This window comes from Protopterus annectens, chromosome 1.part2, assembly GCF_019279795.1.
Source record: "Protopterus annectens isolate FY-2018-M chromosome 1.part2, PAN1.0, whole genome shotgun sequence".
Lineage (NCBI taxonomy): Eukaryota > Metazoa > Chordata > Ceratodontiformes > Protopteridae > Protopterus > Protopterus annectens.
In genome coordinates, this window is record NC_056727.1 from 257,210,400 (window position 1) to 257,237,003 (window position 26,604).

The 26,604-nt window shown below is 39.3% G+C and overlaps 1 protein-coding gene across 1 annotated transcript in view; it reads left to right on the top strand.

The window, feature by feature from the left end:
- The window catches only part of PNO1 (partner of NOB1 homolog), a gene marked incomplete in the record, with an annotated part of 355,670 nt that overhangs the window by 122,731 nt on the left and 206,335 nt on the right, over positions 1-26,604 (top strand). The window contains 1 exon segment of the mRNA XM_044055944.1: positions 15,453-15,513. Coding sequence (XP_043911879.1) covers positions 15,453-15,513 — 61 coding nt within the window.

Genomic DNA, 26,604 nt, shown 5'->3' on the forward strand with positions numbered 1-26,604 from the left:
TGGAGCGACAGCAACCGACGCAGAAATACTAAGTCTCTGGTATTCGGGCCGAACGTGTGCTACCTGCAGGCAGATAACCTAAGTGTGATGACTGCAACAGTGAATACACTTGAACATTTACATTTATGGTAAGTGTACACAACCCTCCCCTAAATTCTGTCTGTAAAAGGCTCTGGCAAGTAATAATGTTCTATTTAGCAAAGGCAGTTATTTTTTACAGTTTAGTAAAATTGCTTTGCTATATATGGCTCCTGCTAGAAGGTAGTTCCCGAGTTAAAATTTGCTAAGCAGTAGATCACCCACCCAACACACACACACACACACACACCGAATGACATGCAGAATTATCCCTTGCCAGTCAGAAAGCCACAAACTAGCCTTCCAAGTATGGAGCTTACTCTATATTTTTGGCTCATGAACTACTGGACTCTGAAGTGAATTGGTGTGAAAAATTATTGCTGCGCAGCAGTGGACAAGTGCAATATTTATTTGCTGAGCTAAAGTTTGATAACATTTGTGTGACAGTGCAAGTGGTGATAATACAACTCTTGAATGGTCACTGTTTTAGGAAGCGTGTCAGTATTTTACATTTTTTTCTATATGTGCATTTTGTCCCTTTTATTATGTCACTCCTCAAACCTCCCCCAGTTGAACTTCACATTAGTGGTGAGGACTTCCCCTAGGGTGAGCGCTATCAAACAATGCCAGCATACTGACAGACATCAACATGTTTGTGCTGTTGTTAGCATCCAAACAATGAGAGACTTTTAACTTGGCCTAGCCCCACCCCTGGGTGAGGAAACAAGCTACATGTACCATCATGGGGAACCACAACACCCCTCCACATGAGTGAGCACTCTTGTCCACTCACTTATGGGAGCTACTGCCATATGGTGACTTGGTGGGCTAAAAGCCCATTGCCAGAATGCCTACTGCATTGGTACATTCAGAAGGTGTGTGTCACAGTCCACTCCACCCTCCCCCAGGATGTGCTTGTCCATCCTCCCGCTCTGACTGCATTGACAAGCTTTCGAGCAGATAATCAACCTTGGGTTGCCTTGGTTGTAGTCCAGGCAGTATGACTCTGTGCTTTATGATGACAGAAAACTGCAATGCTGTGCTGCCAATGGGCATTAACTCTACAGTAAAAGGATGTGGTCACACAAGCTAAATAACCAAATATCAGATTGGCTGAGTAGCAGCATTTGGGAGCAACTGTGACTGATTTCGTAGATTCACGCAAATCCCTTTGCTCTGCTGCAGTTATTGTCACTAGAGTGAGTCTAATCCTAGCTATTGGATTGGCGTGAATTACAGACGTGTTGAACTTTATAATACTATTTAAAAAAGGACTGTAAAACTAGTCAATCACACAAAACATCGGCATAAACAATCAAATGGACAACAAACTTCCTTCAAAGTGTTGTCTGTAGGGGGACGCCCCCCCCCTCCCATGTAGGGGGCAAGCCTCCGCACAGTCTGCAAAGAAAAATATACTAATGCCATTTTGCACTAGTTTAAAGAAGGGCTATATCTCCCCATGCATTTCCACCACTATACCCATTCATTCTTGTATTAACTCCAAAGTGCACAGAATACTCTTGATTACACAACTTTTCAACTGTAATACATTGAGTAAGTTGTGCAATTATAATGCTGTGTTTGGGGGAAAAATACCAGTCAACATTCTGACTTGCATATGTGTGTGTATGTATTGAGGGAAACTGAAGAGGAGCAAAGCAACCCCCCCCCCCACCATGGGGAATGAATGGGCAGCTGTGCCAGTGGTGTGATGGTTGCCAGGCAATTAGGCAGAAAATGTTACAGGAAAAAGTGAAAGGTTTAAAATGTTATGCTCTACAAGATTCCAGTAAAGTTTGTAAGTAGTTCAACAAATGAATGTGTGTAGGGACCTCAAATTAAGATGCCTTTTTCCTGAAAGGAGTACAGTTCTTGAGTGGCGTTCCAATATTCATTTTGTTGACAGCTTTCTGTTTGCTCAGATCTGAAGAGTGAACATGGCATCTGTTTCAGAGGAGTAATGCATGATTCTGAGAAAACATGCATATAATAGAACAATATGGAAAGATTGCCAGCCTTGGAAATTACCACATTGGTAGTACACCCCTAAAAGTAGACCCATTGATAATGGATCTGGGAACACGTGTCGACAGTAACCAGACCTTAAACCTCCTTGTGTCTACTGTGGTGAGAAAATGATTCTATGTTGCACAACTTTTTAACTTGGGACATAGCATCCAGATCCAAATTATACTTAGCTCTCTGACTAGTCATTGAGTACAGCACACCCTTTAGTATGTACCTGACCAGGCACTTGAAACAGCTTGAGAGACCACAGAGTACAGGGAGTAAACAAGTGCTATGAGGTCAGTCTCAAAGCCCTGTCTCTGTGTTCGGTTTCCTATAGACTACTGTGTGGTGATCTATGCTTAGGCTGCAAAGCATCCTTTGATGCCACACCAATGGATTTGTTGCACATCTGCAAAACAGATGGTATCAGAAATACTCGTTCTAAGGACCTAAACCTCAGCAACATAAACAGGACATTTATTTATTATTTATTTTACATTTGTTTACCAGGAAAGTCTGACTGGGCACTTTTCAGCGAAGGCCCGGAGAGAAAAGCTCCAAAATAAAATAGAAGAAATATTGACATGTATATAAACAAGATTACATGTAACCAGAGAAATGTATCATATTAACACAAATAACAGAAAAAGTGCTATGTACATATTCATGTATAACATGTTCCACATAGATCTCAGAGAATGTGTAAATAAACACTATATTAAGAAAATCTGCAAAGTGAAAAAGGGTATGTTAACATACCATGTTAGAGGGGGCAGGTATCTGACTCGAAGATGACTACCCATGCTCTGAAACAAACCTTCCATCTATGTGAAGCAAAGCTCATCCCTAACTATTCAAATGTAACCTTGGACCAATGAATATCACATAAATCACAGATTTACCCCTGGCTTGACATCTGATGTTCTTCGTCTTCCATTGCTGCAGTCCTGACTATTGGGGTATAGTCCGCGTCCAGTCGGCCCGAATACCAGAGCGGTCATGGCAGACTGACGCCAGTACGTCAGGGTACTAATGCGCATGACCGACGTCATATCCTCAGTCTTTTTTGCCGCATGGTCCGATGCAGAAGCAATTTTGCGAGTGCAGGTTGGCGTTCTGAGATTTTCCGAAACCGGAGTTTCAGACCGAAACAGAGTTGGCTAAGTACCCGTTAGAACATTTTGGTTTTTCTTGCCTCAGTATTTAACCGGATGTCAGAAAAAGTGAATAACTGTATTTCTTGTGGGAAGCAGATACCGCATAGGGATTATCATACATTGTGTATACCTTGTTTAGGGCCTGAGCACGACGTTGTTGGTTGCCGTTCTTGTGCTAGATTTAACAAACGCACTATTAAGAGGAGGCTAGATTGTGCCAGGTTAGTGTTTGGGAAGCGTTGCAATTATAATATGCCGTCGGATGCTCCGACGCCCGCTTCATCCAAGAAGCGCAAGGACAAAACAGTGAAGCCTAGGGTTGATGAACCGGCAGTCCCGGACGTCGGTTCTTTAGAAGGCTCAGTGGAGCCAGAGGTTTTGCCAGGAGTTTCCATGGAGTCTCAGGCAGAAACTTTATTGTTACAGGATGTGCCCTCTCAGGAGGTAGGCCAGGCTGAGGGGGCTTCTCAGGTAACTGTTCTTCCCAAGGTAGTTAGGGCCTCTCCTTCTGTTGCCAAAGCTGCCCTTAGAGGTAGGCCAAGTTCAGCTTCTGTGGGGGCTTCTCCTAGCTTTTCGGGCTCTGTGCCTAAGAAACATATGCTTAAAATGGCAGAAGATTTGATTACTATGATTAGAGGTTCTATGCCCCCGCCTGATAAGAGGCCTAGGGTGGAACAGGAGTTTGATAGTTTTGAACAGTGTTCACAGGCTTCAGAGTCTTCTGTGGAAGACTTACAGGAGTATCCTACTTATTCTGATTCTGATGTGGATGATTCCACTCCTACAGCTTCTCCTCCTGAGGATTTTTCATTTTCAGAGACTCTACACTCCATGAGGGAGCACTTTAAATGGGAAGGCCAGGATTACTCTGATTCCAGGAAAAGGCTTAGGGAATTCTTGTTTTACCCCAGCATAGGCCCTTAGCTATTCCTCCTGTGTTGAATGTGGTGGAGGATGTTTTGCAGAGGCTTCCCTGAACCCTGACTCCTTGCCTCCTGCTCCTGTTAAGCCTGATAGGTATTATAGGGTGAAGCTCATAAGTATTTGTTTAAGAGTCCTAGGGCGGACCCAGAAACTGTTTCTCAGGGGCCTAAAGGTGTTAAAGCTTCTGTGGTTAAAAATCCTGTACCCTCTGATAAAGAGGCAAGGGCTTTGGATAGGTGGGGAAAGAAAGTGTATACTTCTTCCACTCTAGCCATGAGGGCGTTGAATTGTCAGTTTCACATGCTAAAATATCAAAATTATCTCCTTTCACAATTGAAATCTAAGGTGGATGCTTTGGCGGAAGGTATTGAGTGTAAAGAGTTGCTGGATTTGGTTCATGTGTCTGAACAAGTGGGTAAGCATTCTTTGCAGTGTGGTTTTGATGCTGTACAGGCCTCCTCGAGGGTGGCTGCTACTAGTTCTGTTCTCCGCAGACATGCCTGGTTGAAGGATCAGAATTTAGCTGAGCATGTTAAGACAAGGATTTTGGATGCTCCTTTACAGTCTGATGTGTTGTTTGGACCACCTGTGGAAGCAGTTTTAAAGAAAATGGAGGACAAAGCTAAGTCTATGCAGACTGTTAAAGATTTTTTGCAGGTGCAGCCTCCAGTTTAGTAGAAATTGGCCTGCTAAGGGGTGGACATATCCTGCTTATGATTCCCAGTCTAGGGGTAGGTCTAGACGTGGTAGGGGCAGGGCTCAAGGTCCTAGGCCTAGATCAGGAGTTCACCTGCTCAGACTTCTGGTGAGGGCAGGGGTCAGTCCTTTCGTAAACAGACCCAATGACCTGCCTTTTCAGCTGCCAGTGGATTCTCGTCTGGCAGCTCCTTTGGGAGGAAGACTGTCTCTTTTCAAAGAAAATTGGGATTTAATTACTCAAGACAGATGGGTGTTGGATATCATTCATCACGGTTACAGATTTTATTTCCACACATTGCCCCCTTTCAAAGGCATGCCAGACGTTCCTCCTCCACAAAGAAAAGAGGCTCACAAGCAAGTTGCTCAGTTACTCCAGATGGGGGCCATTCAGCCAGTCCCTGTATTAGAAAGGGGCTTAGGATTTTATTCTCGCCTGTTCCTAGTACCAAAGAAGGGGAACACGTGGAGACCAATTTTGGATTTATCTATCCTCAACACTTATCTGGACATTCCCAAGTTCAAGATGTTGACGTTACAACAGCTTTTACCTCTGCTAGGCAAAGATCACTGGATGGTAACTTTAGATCTCAAGGAAGCTTACCTTCATGTGCCTATAAGGCTAGGTTGCAGGAAGTATCTGCGGTTTCGAACTGGAAATTTTCATTATCAGTTCTCTGCATTGCCCTTTGGCTTATCTACTGCCCAGAGTATTCACAAAGGTTCTGGCTCCAGTGATAGCTTACTTCAGGCTTCAAGGAATTCAAATCTATCCTTACTTGGACGACTGCCTGATTCTGGCTCAAGAAAAGGAAGACCTTCTACAGCATCTGGAATATGTCATAGCAGTGCTAAGATGCCTAGGGTATTCTGTGAACGAAATAAAGTCCAGTCTAGTACCCTCTCAAGACATGTGCTTTCTGGGTGTGAGACTGAATACAGCAGCCCAGATGGCCTTCTAACCCCGGACAAACAAAAGAGTCTGTCACTTTACTTCCATCACCTATCTCATCAGTCCGTGCTGACTGCAAGGACAGTCCTTCAAGCATTAGGGTTCATGGCATCTTGTATTCTGGTGCTTCCCAATGCCAAACTGCATATGAGGAAGCTGCAATGGTATCTCAAAATGTATGGACACAGCACTGCCAGGATTTGGACACTGTCATTCAAATAATACCTTGCCTTCAAAAGGAATTCTTGTGGTGGGCTCAGGAATGTCACCTAAACAAGGGACTCTCTGTGACCCGGCCAGAGGCGAGTCAGATTTTAACGACAGATGCCTCGGACATTGCTTGGGGAGCTCATCTAAATGGAAAGTGGATACAAGACAAGTGGCCTGCCAGACTACAGCATCTACATATCAACATGAAGGAGATGTTAGCAGTCCAGTTTGCATTGATGGCTTTCAAGGAGTTACTTCTTCCAGGGCAGGTGTTGATTCTAACAGACAACACAACTGTCATGTGGTACATCAACAAGCAAGGGGAACACATTCTTATCCTCTATGCAGGCAAGCAATGATTTTATGGGAGACTGCGTTAAGCTTGCAACTAACTCTTCAGGCAAGGTTTCTGCCAGGAGCACAGAACTCCCTAGCAGATGTGTTAAGCAGACAAATCATGGATCCCCACGAGTGGAAACTGGATCTTCATGTATTTCAGAACTTGACAGTGTCATGGGGAACTCCAGACATAGATCTGTTCGCTTCTCCACTAAACCACCAGCTGCCAAAGTATTGCACAAAGGGGTTTCATCACACAGCTTGGAAAGTGGATGCTCTGTCTTTCAGTTGGAGAAACCTTCATGTCTACGCCTTTCCACCTCTGCCTCTTCTGCCAAAGGTACTTTTAAAGGTCAGACAAGACAGGCCAAGGATGATTTTGATAGCTCCAGATTGGCCTCGGCAACACTGGTATCCACTGCTACGGAGTCTGGTACAGAAGCCTCCATGGCCTTTACCTCTGATTCCTCATCTGTTATCTCAGAAGGACGGTCATCTGCTCAATGTCAAGCTTCACTCTCTTCATCTAGCAGCCTGGCATATTCTCTGTTGAAGCACAGCAGGTCTCAACTTCCTCAACAAGTTTTAAATGTGATTATGGAAGCTAGAAGACCTAGTACAAGGAAGGGAAAAATGGAAGAGATTTTTATTTTGGAGTACAGCAAAGAATTTGGAGATTTCTGAGCCTAATTTGAGTGTGGCTCTTCAATATCTTACTGAGTTATTGGACAAAGGTTTGTCCTTCTCTTCCATTAAGATTCATGCTGCAGCAATTTCAGCTCACTATGATTGTGACCCACCTTTGTTTTCGCATCTTTTGTTCAAGCAGTTTCTTAGAGGGGCAAAGAATATAAGACCCCCCTACTCCTGCTTGGGATCTCAATTTTGTGTTGGAAAAACTTACTCTACAACCTTTTGAGCCTGCGGCTACTGCTGAATTGAAATACTTGTCATGGAAGACTGCTTTTCTGTTGGCTATTACTTCTGCAAGAAGGGTGTCTGAGTTGCAGGCCCTTATGGCAGTAGAGCCCTTTTGATTTTCCATAAGGATAGGGTATCATTACGTACTAATCCTTCCTTTATGCCTAAGGTGGTTTCTAGTGTGGCTTTAAACCAAACTATTCATTTGCCTACTTTTATGCAGACCCCAAAATAAAGGGGAAAAGATTTTGCACACTTTAGATGTACACAGGCAATTGAGATATTATTTAAGCAGGACTAAGGATTTTAGGCAGTCTCAGCAGTTGTTTGTTTCTTTTGCTTTGAGTTCACAGGGCAAGCCTGTGTCAAAACAAACTATTTCCAGGTGGATTGGCTTTTGCATTGCATTTTGTTATTCCCATCATGGCAAGGAGATTCCAGCTGGGATTAGGCCTCATTCCACTAGGGCTACTGCCACTTCTACAGCATTTCTAATAAGGATATTTTGGAAGCAGCTACTTGGAGTTCAGTGCATACTTTCTCTAAGCATTATCACCTTCCTATCTACTCTAAGTCTAGGGCTGGTTTGGCCACAGCTGTTTTGCAAGGCTTGTTGTCAGCTCCTACTTCTTTATGATTTGCCAGCCTCCCTTACCTCTGCTTTGGGATTCTTAGTCAGGACTGCAGCAATGGAAGGCGAAGAACATAGTACAGTTTTGTACCTACCATAAATGTAGATGTTCGAGGATTCCATCCTCCTTCCCCTCTGTATTTAGGGGTGGTTGTGTAGGTGAGTTTACATGCTTATATTTTTCTATATATATATTGTTGTATATATTGTACATGTTTTTGGTGCAGGTTTTTTGGGACTTGTCTTTTTGGGGTCTTCTGACATCTGGGGCAAGAAAAGACTGAGGATATGACGTTGGTCATGTACTCTGGTATTGGACTATACCCCAATAGTCAGGACTGCAGCAATGGAATCCTCGAACATCTACATTTATGGTAGGTACAAAACTGTACTTTTCCCCTAATCAACAGGGGCAGCCTGTGAATGTGTACAAGCATATATCGTAGCTGTAAAGTTCCTTGGAGGTATTGACACACGAGTAATATTTTAGTAAATTTAGGGTAAGCTTCGCTAGGCTTAAAATGGCTCTTCGGCTGATAGCCTAGTAATCAGCTATGAACTTAACGATTATAGTCTAAGTGTTTAGCACATGTTTTGCAGCTAGGGAGATAGTCAGTACGGAGTCAGAAGTTCAGGTAGGGCAAAAAGCAGAGACCTTACTAAATGTTTTTCCTGGTTTTCTTATGGAGTTTGAAAAACATGCAGTTCTGGAGTGTGACATAAAAAACAGAGTACTTTTCCTTCCATACAGTTGTTTCTGGTGGGATAATGTGTAGAGGAAGGAATTTCTATGAACATATCTAAAAAACAAATTAAAAAGCAAGTACAGGAGGCTCCAGACCACGGCTGTACAGCACATAAAACAGTTTAATAAAATTAGTTTTAATCAAATACCAGGTGAGTGCTTTTGTGGCCCAAGCCACTTCATCAGACAACATGTGAATACTGCTCTACAGGATTTATACCTAATGCTACAATCAATTATGCAATTAATTATGCAAATCATCCTCCTTTGTACAGATTTAAAGCCACACAGTAATAAATAAAAAAAAACATGACATGAAAAGCAAATCTACACTTCCTTTAAAACATTCCTCCATGCCTCATAAAAAAATATACCCATGATGTTAACATATACATACGCTCCATATAACTTCATACTCATAAAACATATAAAAATAACTATCTTAGATGCATATTCCTACAAATGTAAAAAAACAAAAAAAATAACAAAAGATAGTTATCTTAAATAAATACTCAAATAGCAACTATATAACCACGTACAAAGCAAGATAAGGACTGGTGCAGACTGAGGCGACTTCAAACACAGCTCGAACAATTCTTCTTTTATTACAAAAATAAACTTCCACAGATTACATCCACTGGTTAAGCGCTTTCAACTGCCAATACACAGTCTTCATCAGAACCAGAAAACTGGAAAAGTTCCTAGTTTATATATTAAATATAACAAAAATGGCGCCAACTTGTTTAAAGCAACAGCCCTCCATAATTCAATATTTAAATATTTAAATATATAAACCAAATGTTACAAGTCATCCATATTAATCAACCAAATAAAATTAAGCACAATGCCTATTATACATAATGTGTAATAAAATATAATGCATTGTAATATTGCTAATATTAAAATCACATTGCGTTTTTAACTAACTATTAAAAAATCCAGATTGGTTTCTAACCAAGTATAAAATTCATAAAATTCTAACCTAATATAAGAATTCCTAACTTAATATTAAAAAAGGTTTGATACTAATGCTATCATTAATACCAGGTAATCTAGTGGCATCTGTATGTATTTGCCACTTGCTTTCTTTCAATGCCAAAGACATTTTCCAATCCCCTCCATATAAATGACTGACAACCTGGTCAATAATAGCAAATTTAAATAAATGTTCTTCACCTTTCTCTTGTATATGCCTATATAAAGCATTATTCTTATCCTGTACTTGTATTTTGTAATAATGTTCATAAATACGTCTTTTTAACTGTCTTTCTGTTTTACCTATGTAAAATGCAGGGCAGGCAATACAGGTAGCAAGGTATACTACCTGTTTGGTGTTACAATTGCCTGCCCTGCACCTTACAAAGGTGTTGTTGATGTCTGCCAATCTAACAAATGCTGCTTCATTAATACGACCACATTGTTTACATGTTCCACATTTTTTAGTGGTCTTCTGAATATCCTTAACTTTTCCATAATTATCAGCCCTTTCTAATAACCTTTTAATATTAGGAGCAGTTTTGTAAACAAATGATGGATTACCCCCTAATTTAGTACCTATATTGTTGGAGGTCGTGATAAAGTCCCAATGTCTGCATACAATGTCCCTTATGTAATTTACATACGGTGTGTACATTAAAACACACACCCTATTGTAAGCCACATCCCTAGGTTCATTTTCAAATTTAACCGTATTTGTTTCTCCATTAATTTGATTGAACCTTCCCATCAAAGGTACATATTTTTACCCCATTGTTTTGAGACATAATCTATTGTATCCTTTAGCATAACTACAGGATATCCTCTGTTCTCGAACATCCTAAAAATATCCTGCAATTCAGCATCCATAACTTCCCTCGTAGATGACATGCGTGCCGCTCTGATACATTGTCCTTTAACAACATTTTTAAATATATATGGTGGGTGATTACTATTGAACTGAATATAATCATTTGAAAATGTGGTTTTTCTGTAAATCCTTGATGCAAAACCTTCATCCGTATGACTTGCATATGTATCCAAATAAGCGATTCCCTGGCTACTTAGATTATGTGTAAACTTTAAAAATTGTGTTGTACTATTTATATACTCAATAAATTCACCTATTGTCTCCTTTTGGCCCTTCCATAATATAAATAAATCATCTAGATATCTAGCATAAAATGTTATGTCTGTGTAGAATCTACTTTTAAACAAAAATTCTGATTCCCATTCCAACATTACAAGGTTGGCAAAAATGGGGGCACAAGACACCCCCATAGCTACCCCCTTGCTCTGCCTGAAATATTCTCCTTGGAATGTAATATAATTATGGTCTAATATTAATGCCATCATATCTGTTATTAAGCAAATCCTATCCCAACTTAAATTAGAGAACTTCCTCAGACTATTGCTAAAATATTCTAGTCCAATATCCTTAGGTATACTTGAAAATAAGTCTATTACATCTATTGTCAAATAAATTAGACCTTTGTTCCACAAATCATATGTAAGTTTACCTAGAAAATTCCAAGAATCTGTCATTAAATGTGGAATGTATGTAAAGATATATATTGGCTTAACAAAAATATAAGGAATAGAAGAGATAATTCATATTACAATGCATATCAGGATAACTTAACAGTAAGTGAACGGAATTGTTTGAACCAATTGATGCATAATAATGATATAAGAATTATGAAGCCCGATAAGGGGGGAGGCACTGTAGTTTATTATACGTTGGATTATAACATGGAAATACACAATTTATTGCATGAGTCAGGTAACTATGAAGCAGTCTCTATCAAGCAAATCAATATTGGATATAAAAGAATTGATTTGGCCCTGGAAGAATATCTATTAGATAATAGAATTACGAATGAAATATATATGTTTCTGAAAATTGATTACCCTATTTTGGCCAAAATAATTGGTATACCTAAGGTCCATAAATCTATAAAAAAAAAAAAACATTTCGACCAAGTATTTCAGGTTCTAAGTCTAAAACATTCAATATAGGGGTGGTTGATAGATGGACCAAACATGTATATAGACACATTCCACATTTAATGATAGATTCTTGGAATTTTCTAGGTAAACTTACATCTGATTTGTGGAACAAAGGTCTAATTTATTTGACAATAGATGTAATAGACTTATTTTCAAGTATACCTAAGGATATTGGACTAGAATATTTTAGCAATAGTCTGAGGAAGTTCTCTAATTTAAGTTGGGACAGGATTTGCTTAACAGATATGATGGCATTAATATTAGACCATAATTATATTACATTCCAAGGAGAATATTTCAGGCAGAGCAAGGGGGTAGCTATGGGGGCGTCTTGTGCCCCCATTTTTGCCAACCTTGTAATGTTGGAATGGGAATCAGAATTTTTGTTTAAAAGTAGATTCTATACAGACATAACATTTTATGCTAGATATCTAGATGATTTATTTATATTATGGAAGGGCCAAAAGGAGACAATAGGTGAATTTATTGAGTATATAAATAGTACAACACAATTTTTAAAGTTTACACATAATCTAAGTAGCCAGGGACTCGCTTATTTGGATACATATATAAGTCATACGGATGAAGGTTTTGCATCAAGGATTTACAGAAAAACCACATTTTCAAATGATTATATTCAGTTCAATAGTAATCATCCACCATATATATTTAAAAATGTTGTTAAAGGACAATGTATCAGAGTGGCACGCATGTCATCTACGAGGGAAGTTATGGATGCTGAATTGCAGGATATTTTTAGGATGTTCGAGAACAGAGGATATCCTGTAGTTATGCTAAAGGATACAATAGATTATGTCTCAAAACAATGGGGTAAAACATATGTACCTTTGATGGGAAGGTTCAATCAAATTAATGGAGAAACAAATACGGTTAAATTTGAAAATGAACCTAGGGATGTGGCTTACAATAGGGTGTGTGTTTTAATGTACACACCGTATGTAAATTACATAAGGGACATTGTATGCAGACATTGGGACTTGACTACGACCTCCAACAGTATAGGTACTAAATTAGGGGGTAATCCATCATTTGTTTACAAAACTGCTCCTAATATTAAAAGGTTATTAGAAAGGGCTGATAATTATGGAAAAGTTAAGGATATTCGGAAGACCACTAAAAAATGTGGAACATGTAAACAATGTGGTCGTATTAATGAAGCAGCATTTGTTAGATTGGCAGACATCAGCAACACCTTTGTAAGGTGCAGGGCAGGCAATTGTAACACCAAACAGGTAGTATACCTTGCTACCTGTATTGCCTGCCCTGCATTTTACATAGGTAAAACAGAAAGACAGTTAAAAAGACGTATTTATGAACATTATTACAAAATACAAGTACAGGATAAGAATAATGCTTTATATAGGCATATACAAGAGAAAGGTGAAGAACATTTATTTAAATTTGCTATTATTGACCAGGTTGTCAGTCATTTATATGGAGGGGATTGGAAAATGTCTTTGGCATTGAAAGAAAGCAAGTGGCAAATACATACAGATGCCACTAGATTACCTGGTATTAATGATAGCATTAGTATCAAACCTTTTTTAATATTAAGTTAGGAATTCTTATATTTCTTATATTAGGTTAGAATTTTATGAATTTTATACTTAGTTAGAAACCAATCTGGATTTTTTAATAGTTAGTTAAAAACGCAATGTGATTTTAATATTAGCAATATTACAATGTATTATATTTTATTACACATTATGTATAATAGGCATTGTGCTTAATTTTATTTGGTTGATTAATATGGATGACTTGTAACATTTGGTTTATATATTTAAATATTTAAATATTGAATTATGGAGGGCTGTTGCTTTAAACAAGTTGGCGCCATTTTTGTTATATTTAATATATAAACTAGGAACTTTTCCAGTTTTCTGGTTCTGATGAAGACTGTGTATTGGCAGTTGAAAGCGCTTAACCAGTGGATGTAATCTGTGGAAGTTTATTTTTGTAATAAAAGAAGAATTGTTCGAGCTGTGTTTGAAGTCGCCCCAGTCTGCACCAGTCCTTGTGTTGCTTTATCTTAAATAAATATTTATTCCTCCATATATGCGTATATACAAATGCATACACCCATATATCCTACTGACCATAAAGCTTTATTATAAATTATTATAATCAATAGTCTAACAATACAGGGGGCCATATTAAATGGTACCTAAATTATTGTTGTCATTTAACATATGTATATGTTAACATCATGGGTATATTTTTTATGAGGCATGGAGGAATGTTTTTACAGGGTAGTGTGTAGATTTGCTTTTCATGTCATGTTTTTTTTTATTTATTACTGTGTGGCTTTAAATCTGTACAAAGGAGGATTATTTGCATAATTAATTGCATAATTGATTGTAGCACTGGGTATAAATCCTGTAGAGCAGTATTTGCATGTTGTCTGAAGTGGCTTGGGCCACAAAAGCGCTCACCTGGTGTTTGTTATTTTATTAAACTGTTCTATGTGCTGTACAGCAGTGGTCTGGAGCCTCCTTTACTTGCTTTTTAATTTGGATTTATTGTTGGAGGAACAGTTTGCTAGCACCATCTCCCTTTTGACTGTTGGAATATCTAAAAACCAGCAGAAAGTGTAGAGCAGAGTTGTGTCCATTGCAAAGGTGGCCAGTATACGTGTGTGTGTGTGTGTGTGTGTGTGTGTGTGTGTGTGGTGTTAGTTATTTGTACAGCACTGTTTTGTAAGTATTAGTCTGCAGTTTAAACTGTGTTTAATGGAAGTGGCTGTGAAGAGGGTTCTTCCTGCTTGATCAGGAATGTTTGTTTTAACTCGCAAAGTGATAAAACTCTGTTCTCACTACAGCCCTGAAATGCTGGTATTTGTGCATTAACTGTATGATTTTAACCGCATGAGACCAGGTTATTTTGAATGGTGTTATTACTCGTACTATGGATTGCCATTTAGGGTTGGAGATTGACAGTATTGTCAAGATGCTTACCTCACAAATATAAGATACAGGGTTTCATGGTTCCATTAATTCTTAGATTTGAATGGTAATTGATTAGGCTTAACATTTCCTGTAAGGGTGGCTAGCCTAGTACTTGGTATGAACCCTGGAAATGCAGTGTAGTATTGTGTACTATTTTTTTTGTAATGAGGATTTGATATAGGTATTCCTCATTTTTATATTGCATTTATGATACGTGTGTGCATTCTTAGCATGTTTGCATTGTAGGTGTGATTTGAGTTTTTTTCTACTTGAAGTATAGAATCACAGAAGTGAAATAATAGCTTCCACTTGGGACTCAGACCAAAGACTTGCAGCACACTGTGTAGGTGTCATTGCTTCTGGACAGATAGGTATTGAGTTTTTCCCTTAGAGCCTTGACCTTTCAGTCTAGAAACCCCCAGCAATGAAACTGATGTTGTGTACCACAATAAAAACATTCATAAGCTGCTGCTAATAGCTCTGCACAATAGTGAGCTGCTACTGATAGCCCTGCATACTATTTATAAAGATGTTACACTGTTGGAACGCAAAGACTCAAGCCCCAAATTATATTTTGAAATTTGTATTAATTGAAACGTGACTGGTCATTATTCATTCACTTTTCATAGTTCAGTCAGGTATACTGTTAAGTTGCCTTTCAATGCTGGAGACTACTATTAAAATTTGTGTTTATTAAGATTAGCTGTAACTAGTCAGAAGTTGTGTGTACTGTTTTTCAAATGTTACATTATTTCTGATTATTCCACAAGATTACTGACTAATCTCTATTTGCATTGTCTCAGCTTTTCTCGTGTTAATTGTGTCTTTTCTGCAGGATGCTCTTGCTCTCATTCGGCTTGATGACCTCTTCCTGGAGACTTTTGATGTCACAGATGGTAAGTCTTACTCAGAATCTCTGTACACCTGTGGGGGCTAGAGACATTGAGCATCTGGCAGGGCTTAGGAAAAGGCACCAGAAAATGTCTTGCATGCAGTGCTCGGTAATCTTGCATATGGAAGTACATACAAGAATACCGGAAAAAAAAAATCCAGGCAAAGGAAAGGTTGATAGTGTTGCAGACCTCAAAGGATGATTTGGCATCTTCATGATTTATGATAGTTGCTTCCCTATACATTGTAGGAGGATGTACAGGTAGCTGTAGTGCTGGAATTTATTAATGTTGTGAAGTGCTTCTGTAATAAATTATTATAAACGAAAAAAGCACCACGAACCAAGTTGGATGCCCTCACTGCCGTTTAATGAACAAACAAAACATGTAAACGCTAGGCACATACAAAACGTTTTCGTCTTCAACTTCATCAGATAATTAAAACATCCCACACATCCCTAATGTATACAACTTCATTAAATCAATTTTACAATCATCCAATAGGAGAAAAGATGTCATTAACTCATATCAAATATTTGTCACTCTCATCTTGGAAAAAAACACTAGATTCCATAAGTACAACTCTATCCAAACATTAAATACTAGTTTCCATTAAATATTCTGTAATCTTCATACATGTAGATATCATAAAATGATTACTTAAAAACATTTTAAAAACATTTAAAAACTGTGTTAAACTGATGTTACTAGCCAGATGTAAAAAAAAAGTAATCTTTGGCTCCCTCATGTGGTAAAAATAAATATTAATAAAACAAACAAAATTATTTAATACTTTTGTTTGAAAATTTGCAAATAAATTCTTATAAAGGTTTTTTTCACTAACCACTTTAAAAAACTTGTAGGTAACATTGAATGAAAGGCATTTTACAGTTTGGCAGATCTTAATTTCAATACTGGCGCTAATGAAGTCATATCATTGAGACCAGGAGGTCTACTAGCTTCTAGTGTTGGATGCCAGTATAACTCTCTGTATTCAACCAATGTCTCCCACATACCACCCCTAGGATCCACTGTAACTACTTCAAGTACAAAAAACTGAAATCCTGGTGTTTTACATGTCATGCTGTGTTTATATAATGCGTTATTTTCACACCTGTTTCTGATATTGTAGAGGTGTTCATAAATTCTTCGTTTTAGTTTTCTTTCACTTTTGCCCACATAAAAGGATTCACATTCCTTACACGTAGCCAAATATATAATCCCCTTTGTGTTACAGTTGGCATAGGTGTTTAACAATACATTCCTTTTTCTAGCTTCCAAATAGAACGAGTCTCCAATCTTAAGATGGGCACAGTAGTTACAACTACCACATTTGTACAGCCCTTTCTTTTCTCTAGTTGACCTTTCTTGTTTAACTTTGTTGGAACCCCTTTCCAAAAAATTCTTTATAGTGTTCCCCCTGCGGTATATGTGTCAAAGGTTCTTCAAAAATATGTTTTAAGTCTGATACTTTGGTAAAGTTACTCCATTCCCTATCCATTACCTTTCTCACTACACCTGACTGACCACCATAGGTAGTAACAAACCCCGAGTTGTAATCTTTATTTAAACCAGTGTTCAATTTTTCGTCATTTCCTTTCAGGGGAGGTGTTATCCCTAAAATTGTAGAAAACTTGCCCTTCCTTTCTTCTGATACCTCTTTTAGTGTTTTGTCAAATAAATCACTGGGATAACTTCTGTTTAAAAATAACTCTTTCAATTTAATACTTTCACTTATAAAAGTTTTATCATCAGAAGTCATCCTACACATTCTTACAAGTTGCCCTTTCAATACCCCTTTCTTCTGGTGTAGTGGGTGCGAACTAGTATAATGCGAACTAGTATAATGTAGGTAGGAATTAGAGAAGGTTTCTTTTCTGTGGATTTTCGATACAAAGTTTCCGTTATTTTTCTTAATGTTGACATCTAAGTAAATTAACTCATGTTTGCCAAATTTGTGGGTAAAATCAAAAAATTCCGTTGTACCCTTAAGGTATTCAACAAATTCATCAAAATTATTTTGATTCCCCATCCATAAAAAACATAGGTTGTCAAGAAATCTTCCATATAGTGTCCAAAAACATTTATACGGGGACTTTTAACAAGTATTTGTTTTCCCAGTAGGCCATCACAATAATAGCATAAGTCGGGGCACAATGTGCCCTCATGGTCACTCCTTTTTCTTGTTTAAAATATTCCCCTTGAAAAAAAATTAAATTGTTTTTTAACACCATTTCCATTAGGACCAAAATTGTCCTAAACTCACATTGAGTAATTTCCTTGTATCCAATCAACATCTCCTCAAACCACTCCATACCAACGTCGTGTGGTATACTAGTAAATAAGTCCACTACGTCCAAAGTCCCAAAAGCCATTTCCTCATTAAATAAGTTGGGTTGTAATTTCCTCAAGAAGTCCCATGAATCTTTTAGTATATTTGTGTTATTCAAAACCAATCCTTTCACCTTTACGTCAACAAACATTGCTAAAGGTGCTGTCACTGACCCATTTGCTGAAACAATAGCTCTTAGCGGTGGGTCGTTAATATCTTTGTGCACCTTAGGAATCCCAAAGATAGAAGGGACTGTTGGTTTCTCTACATGCAAATATTTATAAGTATTAATGTCAATTAGTCCTTCCATTAATAAAACATTTAAGACCACCTGTATTTTCTTGTACGCTATGTTAATTTCATTAATGGAAATTCTAGAATATTTGTTTGTATCATTCAATATTTCCATCATTTTGCCTTCATATTGAATGTTATCCATAAATACAACCCCCCCCCCCCACCTTTGTCTGGTTTCATAACTCTTAATTCCTGTTACTTAGGTCTTTTAAAACTTGGTGTTCCTGAGCTGTTAAATTAGGATGCACAAAATTCTGTTTCAAACCAGCCCTTAATTCCTTTTCCACGGTCAACTCAAAATTCCGTAATTGGGGTGTAGAGGTGGGTTAAAGGTACTACTACATGCCAAACTGTTTTGATTTGAATTATTTGCCTTTCCATTAAAAAATAGTTCTAAATTTTTCTTTCTCAAATAATTTTACATCTACTAGTAGTTTAAAAATATTTGTTTTCTGCCTTGGTATGAACCCATAGCCCTTAGAAAACAAATCAAAAAGTGTTTTGTCAACAACTATATCAGAATAATTAAATACATTAAAGTCTTGGTAAGTCCATTTATTACCTTCCTGTAGTATACTGTCTGTTAATTCCATCCCATTTCCTTCCTCCCCTCAGGTCTCCAGCCCCTGCCCTTGTAGTTTTTTGTATTATAAGCTACTGGTTCTTTGTCCATAAGTCTTTCAGATCTCCTAAATGGAGGGAATTTGGGACACCCAGGGTCATTTTTGTGAAGTAAAACCTCATCCTGTATTACCCCCTCATAAAGTTCTTTTTCCCAACGTGACTTCCCTCCCTTAGCCCAACTTTTAGGCTTTGGGGTATTGCATTTTGTTTTTGTATTCTTTGGTGTCCCTCTCAATCTTCCCTACCTTCCTGTTCTGCACTTCTATACATTTGAACTCTAAGTTCTTAAGTAACTTTTGGTATTTTATTTAATTTTTTCTTCCTCAACTTTAAACAACAAGTCACTGGTAATACCCTTATTAACTCTTTCAATCTTATCATGCAGTTTCTCCATCTCACCTGCATTGTTTTTTATGATGGCTCTCATTATATCAAATCCACACTGATCAAACGCTTTCAACAGTTCATGACGAAAATCCGTACCCTCAACAACATTGTTTGGGTACTTACAAACTCTCAAGCCTTTCGGCACAATTTTCAGATCTAAACAGTGCTTTAAATAGGAGTTGTCCATGTCCAACATTTTGTACTTGTACAAATAATAGTCCAGGTCATTCAACATACAAGAGTAGCTACCATTGCAAACCAGAATTTGAAAGTTTTCTTCCAAATTCAAAGGATGATTTGGCATCTTCATGATTTATGATAGTTGCTTCCCTCTACATTGTAGGAGGATGTACAGGTAGCTGTAGTGCTGGAATTTAATAATGTTGTGAAGTGCTTCTATAATAAATTATTATAGTAATAACCCACACCTGGTTATGGGTAATGCTGGATTTACCCACGGTTGGTGTGGTTTGGTCACTAGGGCGAAGCCCAAGTGGCCAAACACAGACCACCGTGAGTAAATCCAGCATTAACCACACCCAGGTGTGGGTTATTGCTATTATACAATGACATTATTTAAGAAAAAAATAATTACTTTTCTTAAATAATGGCAATGTATAATGCCTCCTTGCTGCCCTTCCACAGCTGTCTGGTATTCTGCGGCAGTTCTGATGTACTGCGCATGCATATGCTTACGCAGTACATCAGAGCTGTGGATGGAAGCAACGGCGAAAGCAAGATCTCCATTGCTTTTTACAAACTGTCTCGCTATGTTAAAGGAGTTTAACATAGTGAGACTGCTTTAAAAAAAGCAAGGTAGAATCTCTGTTGCTTTTTTTAAAGCTGTCTTGCTATGTTAAACCCATTTAACATAGTGAGACAGCTTTAAAAAAAGCAACGGAGAAATCAGGATCTCCGTTGCTTTTTACAAAGTGTCTCGCTATGTTAAACTCCTTTAACATAGCGAGACAGTGTGTAAAAAGCAACAGAGATCTTGCGTTCTCTGTTGCTGTAAAAAAAAAATACTTGTACTAATGGAAGAAGTCTGGGCGACCGGACCTTTTTCCATTAGTACAAGTCTGATTTACAGTGTGCACACTGACCTATCAGTGTGCACGTTTTGGAATATTAATGGGGGGTTGTTGTATAATGTGGCATATACATGGGTTCTTGTTTGGGTAACTAGCTGTAGCATGAAGGACTCTTCTGCATAGTTCTGTTGTTAGCTTAAGTTACCTTCTCCATTGGGCATAAATGTAGAAGATCCACATTTGGGGGCATTCATGCACTGGTACTGATGCAGTGTTTGCCATACTGTGCTGACTACATAAGCTTCATCACTGAGCCCTAGGTATTCTGTTTTGCCATTTGCACAGTCTGAATCATGATTCTTGCTATCTTTCGTGAAGTCTTGTGCTCGCCTGCCTAAATGTTAGTACACCAAGTGTCTGTGTGGCTTTTAGGTAACCAGCTAAGAACTGCACCAGCACTGTGCTCTTTGTTTCACATTTGAGCTCAAAGTGGCAACTGCTGCACATGTCAGATGTGCCAAAAAGAGAAGTGCTTGTCCTCCTTTGTGATCAAAAGATGGTGATCATCAAGAGCTGACCATGATGGGATTGGTGCTTGGATCCTCCATCTAACACTAGATATAAGTCAGGCCATCATGACATGGGTAAGCAGTTGAGCAGAGTCCATGGTTTCTTCTGGTGCCAGGCTTGGGTTTTAGGAAGTAGACCTCAAGCGGATATCTGGCAACTGCTACAGTCATGGGTTCTGGATAGCACCATGATCCACAGGTGTTGCTTAGAATCACACCTTTGGATGGTGTTCTAGCACTCACTGAATCCATGTTCCACAGTACCTGATCTGACTCTGTTAACCTAGTCTCCCGTTGGTAGTACCAGGCATGACCTTAGAGCAGTGGAGTGTTTGGAAGGGTGTCATATTCAGGCTCATTCGAAGAGTTAGAGGAACCTGAGACTACTGTCACCTGCTAGAAGAAAAAAAACTAGGAAAGAAGGCTTGGTAGTCGCATAATGGGGTTTCTTGAATTTTATTAGTCAAAGCAGTAATTTTTAAAGAAGAAGCTGTTTCATGCATTTTATCTCATGAAGTTTTTAATTTTAAGAATAAAGCTGTCATGTAGTAAAGTATTTTTGAATTAAAGGATTGAACTTTTGAAGGATACAGTGTGTTTTCATTTACCCTACAGTCAGGATATTTTTTCTTCAGCGTGATGCTTCTTTTTTAGTTTGTTTCTTTGCTTTGTTGGAGTTTGTTTACCTGCTAGAAGAACAAAAGTAGAGAGCCCATCTCCTGTAGTCCTGCCCATCCCAGTGTGTGTCCCCAGCTTTAAAGTGACCCTCAGACTTGTGAAAGACAGCTTAGACTAGTCTAAAGCCCCTTTTTCTGCCCAAGAAATGATTGAGTTTCTAAGGAAGAGATTTGAGGCCTCCTTTGTTATCCCCTTTATGGAATCTGTCATTATATGCTATCCAAACATCCTAACTCTCCACCTTCAGCTGACAAGTAGGTGAATGCCCTCTAAAAGTGTCCAGCTGAGTGTGAGTAGTCATTGTATTGAGATCCATTGCTGACTCTTGTACATCATTAACAAAAGCCAAGGTGTAGTATGACCATTCCTTTAGCATAACAGCTGGAGTTTAAGTTGCTTAGGCCACGGCAGCTCAAATCACATGGGATTAAGACGGCAAAGTTGGTATACATTTCTTTTGAAGGGTAGTTGATCTCACAGGCTCAGAGAAGATGTGAAACTGGCTTCAAACACGGTCAGTGATCATCGTCTAGGTTACTGCACTTCAGAGAGAAGTGACAATAATAAAGATGAAGTAGGAGGGCTGGGGGGGGGGCTTGCCCCTTGGAAGAAAATGCAAATATCCCATTTACTCACGATATAAGCTTTAGTATTTCTCATTAAATCACTCTGTACTTGAGCTTCTGCAGTATGAGCATTCTCTTTTTAATGGAGCATTGATTATGCAAGCTTTATTACTTTGCTGATATGCTCTAGAACCTTTACAGACTAGGAGAAGCAAAACAAATTGGCATAAATACTTAAAAAAAAAAAAAAAAAAAATCCACCTAGGGATGTGAATATCTTGCATCACAGGTTCTCAGACTGCCATGGTGAGGTAACTTCAAATTACAGAAAAATCCCCAAGCCTTCCCTAGATATCAAAAAAGTATTATGGACTTCCACATGCAGAATACACATGTTGTACTGCTGCACATTCTACTGCATGTGGTTAAATTAACTTGTATTTTACTACTGTAGAAAACTGGTCTTTTCTTTCACTGCCATCCTTCTTCATTTAGCCCAACTCCTCTTAAAACAATACCAGATATTTAATGTTTTAAGTATACAGCATTGTTCAACTTTCTTGTCTAGTTGACAAAACAGATCCAACCCCCCCCCCCAACCATTTGAGTAGTAGTTTTAAAATTATCATGCTAATAAACCTATGCTCTTTCTGCTTCCTAGTAACCTTTACATATGCTCTAATTAAACACCTATCATCCTTCCATCTTTAGCCTAAAAGTAAAGACAAACTATATTTGAGAAATTTGGTCATCATTAAGTTATTTACAAGGAATGCAGCATTGCCTAAAAAAAATTCATAGCAACGTCACGGCATACTATAACAAAGATGTATTTAATAGCATAGATACTAACTGCAGAGAGAGTTATGTATATAGACAGTTTAGGTAGATACCAGGCAGATGTGTTAATTGAGAGAAGAAGAAAAATTAATTAGGTAATTTCCTGACAAGTACATATCCATGCATGTTGGAAATTAATTTTTAGTTGCTTTTTGAATTCGCCACTTTTGGTAGTAGAACGAAGGGACAATGGAACTTTGTTCCATGAGTATGCAATTGAATGACTGTATAGTATTTTTTCCAATATTTTTGTTTGGCTTTGTCACCTCCAGAAGGTTTTGTTGTGTGCTTCGTAGGTCATGATTGGGTGTGTAAGGTGTAATTATGGATGTAGCAGAGCAGCAGTTGGAGCTGTTTAGGATGCAGTGTGCAATTTGTAGTTGTGATATTTGAAGCACGTGGGGGAGCTCACGCCATCTTAAGCTTTTCTGGGATGTACAGTGATGGGATTTGTAGCTATTACTGGCTGCGAATCTTGCTATCTTGTTATAGGTGGTTTCTAGTTAGGTTAAGAGATTATTTTGGAGGTTAGTAAGTATGGGAACAGCATACAGCAGGGATGGTAGAATAAATGTTTGAGCCAGTATAGGTCTAGATTTGTTAGGTATATATTTGTTGTTGCGGTGCAGAAGACCTAGATGTCCTTCAAGGATGCATCTGCAGTCCTTACAAATGGGTTGTCCTGTCGTCAGGCAGCCCTTCGGTCGGCCGGATTCCAAAGTCTGGGTCTGGCTTCGGCTGGTGTCGCACTCCACCCGACGTCATTGCGGCAGTTCTTCGGGTATAAAGGCATCAGGCGACGCCATTTTCCCCAGTCTTTCTTGCCGCGTGGCGCCCGAAGCAGAAGCTGTTCGCAAGTGCCGGTCGGTCAGATCCAGAGATTACTACTACCGAATACTACTTTGAAGACTTCTATAAAGCTAAGTACCCCATTGGGGACTCTTTCTTGCCACAGCCGATGTCAGAGAAAGTTAATAACTGTTTATCTTTGCATACATTGTTTAGGCCCAGACCACGACGTAGCAGCTTGTCTAGCCTGTGCTTCTTTTAACCGACGGACTCTTAGACGTCGCTCGGACTTTGCTGAACAGATTTTCGGCTCCGATTTTGCCTACATTATGCCGTCGGATCCTCCGACTACGCAAATAACCAAAAGCGAAAAGGACCGACACTCGCGGTCCGCGGTTTCGGCTGAAACCGCGGTTAAGCAATTCACGAGTGTCTCGGTTTCGGCCGAAACCAAGCAAGCGGTTCTTTCTTCAGCCAATAACTTGCCTTCTACCGAGGCCTCTTCTATCCTGGTAGAAACGCCTTCTGAAATCCAGCCTTCTGTTGCGATTTCACAGGATTTATCAGACACCATTCCACTAGATATTTCTACCCCTGCACGTGGAGCTGCTAGGCCTCCTCCAGCTATGTCTATTAAGGCCTTTGCCAGGGCTAAAGCAGCCAAAACTTCCAAACCTGTGCCTGCCAAGCCCCCCTCTCACAGGCCCAGCACCAGCTCCCATATGCTTTCTTTGGCACAGGATCTCATCACTTTAATTCGTGGATCCCAGCCTCATCCAGACAGGGCCTCTCTCCTCCTCCAGAAAAGAGGCCTAGAGCAGAGCCCCCTGAGCCAGTAGCCACAGATGATTCTTCTGATGATTCAGAACATACAGACCCTCCTGAGGCTTCTTATTCTCCTTACGAAGACTCTGATGCTGAGGAGTCCATCCCTTCAGCCTCTCCTCCTGAGGAATTTTCCTTTGGGAAACCTTGCATGCTATGAGGGAACAATTTCAGTGGCAGGGCCAAGATTTCTCAGACTCTAGAAAAAGGCTTAGGACCTTTCTATACTTACCACAGCATAGGCCTTTAGCTATTCCTCCAGTTCTACCTGTTGTTGATGATGCATTTAATGATGCTTGCACTACTACTGATACTTTACCTCCGGCTCCTGCTAAACCAGATAGGTACTACAGGGTCCCGGACACTCATCACCACTTATATAAGGCCCCTTTTGCAGATCCAGAGACTATCTCCCAGGGCCCTAAAGCTGTAGCAGCTACTTCTTCTAAAAACCCCCTCCACTCTGAAAGGGAATCCAGGTCCTTAGAGAGATGGGGTAAAAAAGTTTACACCTCTGCTACTTTGTCAGCTAGAGCTTTGAACTGCCAATTTCATATGATTCAATATCAAGAGTTTATGCTTGACCAGTTGACCAAAAAGCTGTCCTCTGAAGAATCTTTAGATAAAAAGTATGTTCAAGAAATGTTACATAACATACAGCAGGTTAGTAACCATTCTTTAAAATGTGGCTATGATGCACTGGAGGCTTCCTTTAGATCAGCCATGACTGGCACAGTTATCAGGAGGCATGCATGGTTGAAAGAGCAGGCATTACCAGACCATGTCAAATCTAAGCTTTTGGATGCACCTATGGACAAGGTCAATTTATTTGGTGCCCCGCACAGCAGGTTCTGAAAAAGATGGAAGAGAAAGCAAAATCTGTGCAAACAGTAAAGATTTCTTACAAGTTCAACCTCCAAGGTTTAGCAGGAATTGGCCCTCCAAGAATTGGTCCTTTCCGGACTCCTCTAAGGCACAAAGAGGCAGGAATAGGCTCTAGAGGCAGAAACCAATCCAGGGGTGCCTACAGGGGTCGCCACTGGCAGGGTAACAACCAACGAGGCACGGATACAGCCACCACCACTACAACAACTCAATCACAGTGACTTGGCGGTGGCACATACCAGGGAACAACTAGAAGCACCCTTAGGCGGAAAGCTAACATTATTTTCAAGAAACTGGCACTGCATTACAAGAGAAAATGGATTTTGCAGACTATAGACAAAGGTTACAGGTTCCATTTCCATACACTACCAGGAAAGAGAGGAATGCCAAACCTACCACCTTCTCAAAGGGCAGAAGCTCTAAAACAAATATCTCAATTATTAAGAATGCGTGCTGTGGAAAAGGTACCATTTATGGAGCAAGGGAAGGGATTTTACTCCAGGCTCTTCCTGGTACCAAGAAAAGAAAACAAATGGAGGCCTATTCTAGATCTGTCCGCTCTAAACACATTCCTCATTGTTCCAAAATTCAAAATGCTGACCCTACAGCAGCTTCTTCCCATGCTGGGCAAGGAGTCTTGGCTGGTAACTCTAGATCTCAAGGAGGCATACCTGCACGTCCCCATAAGACCAATTTGCAGAAGATACCTCAGATTTCTTGCAGGATCAGAGCATTATCAATTCTCAGCATTGCCCTTTGGCTTATCTACTGCGCCCAGAGTGTTCACGAAATGCCTGGCATCAGTAATCGCTCGTTGCAGACTTCAGGAATTTCAAATCTATCCCCACCTGGGCGACTGCCTGATACAAGCGGACAACAAAACAAATTAACAGATGACTTATAAAGAGTCATCTACCTGCTACAAGCCCTGGGATACACAGTCAATACAAAAAGTCAAGGCTGATTCCATCCCAAATAATAACCTTTCTGGGTGCAGAACTGGACACATCAAAACAAATGTCATTCCTAACTGCAGAAAAGAAAGAGCAACTTCCTCTCTATTTCTTGGCATTAACAAAGCAGAGCCATCTAACTGCAAGAAAAGTGCTACAAGCTCTAGGCTTCATGGCATCCTGCATAATTCTGGTCCCTCATGCCAGGCTTCATATGAGAAAGCTACAGTGGTACCTAAAGAATTTGTGGTCTCAGCACAAGCACAGCCTGGAAACCAAAATTCCAATGATCCCATGCCTGAAACAAGAGTTCTTATGGTG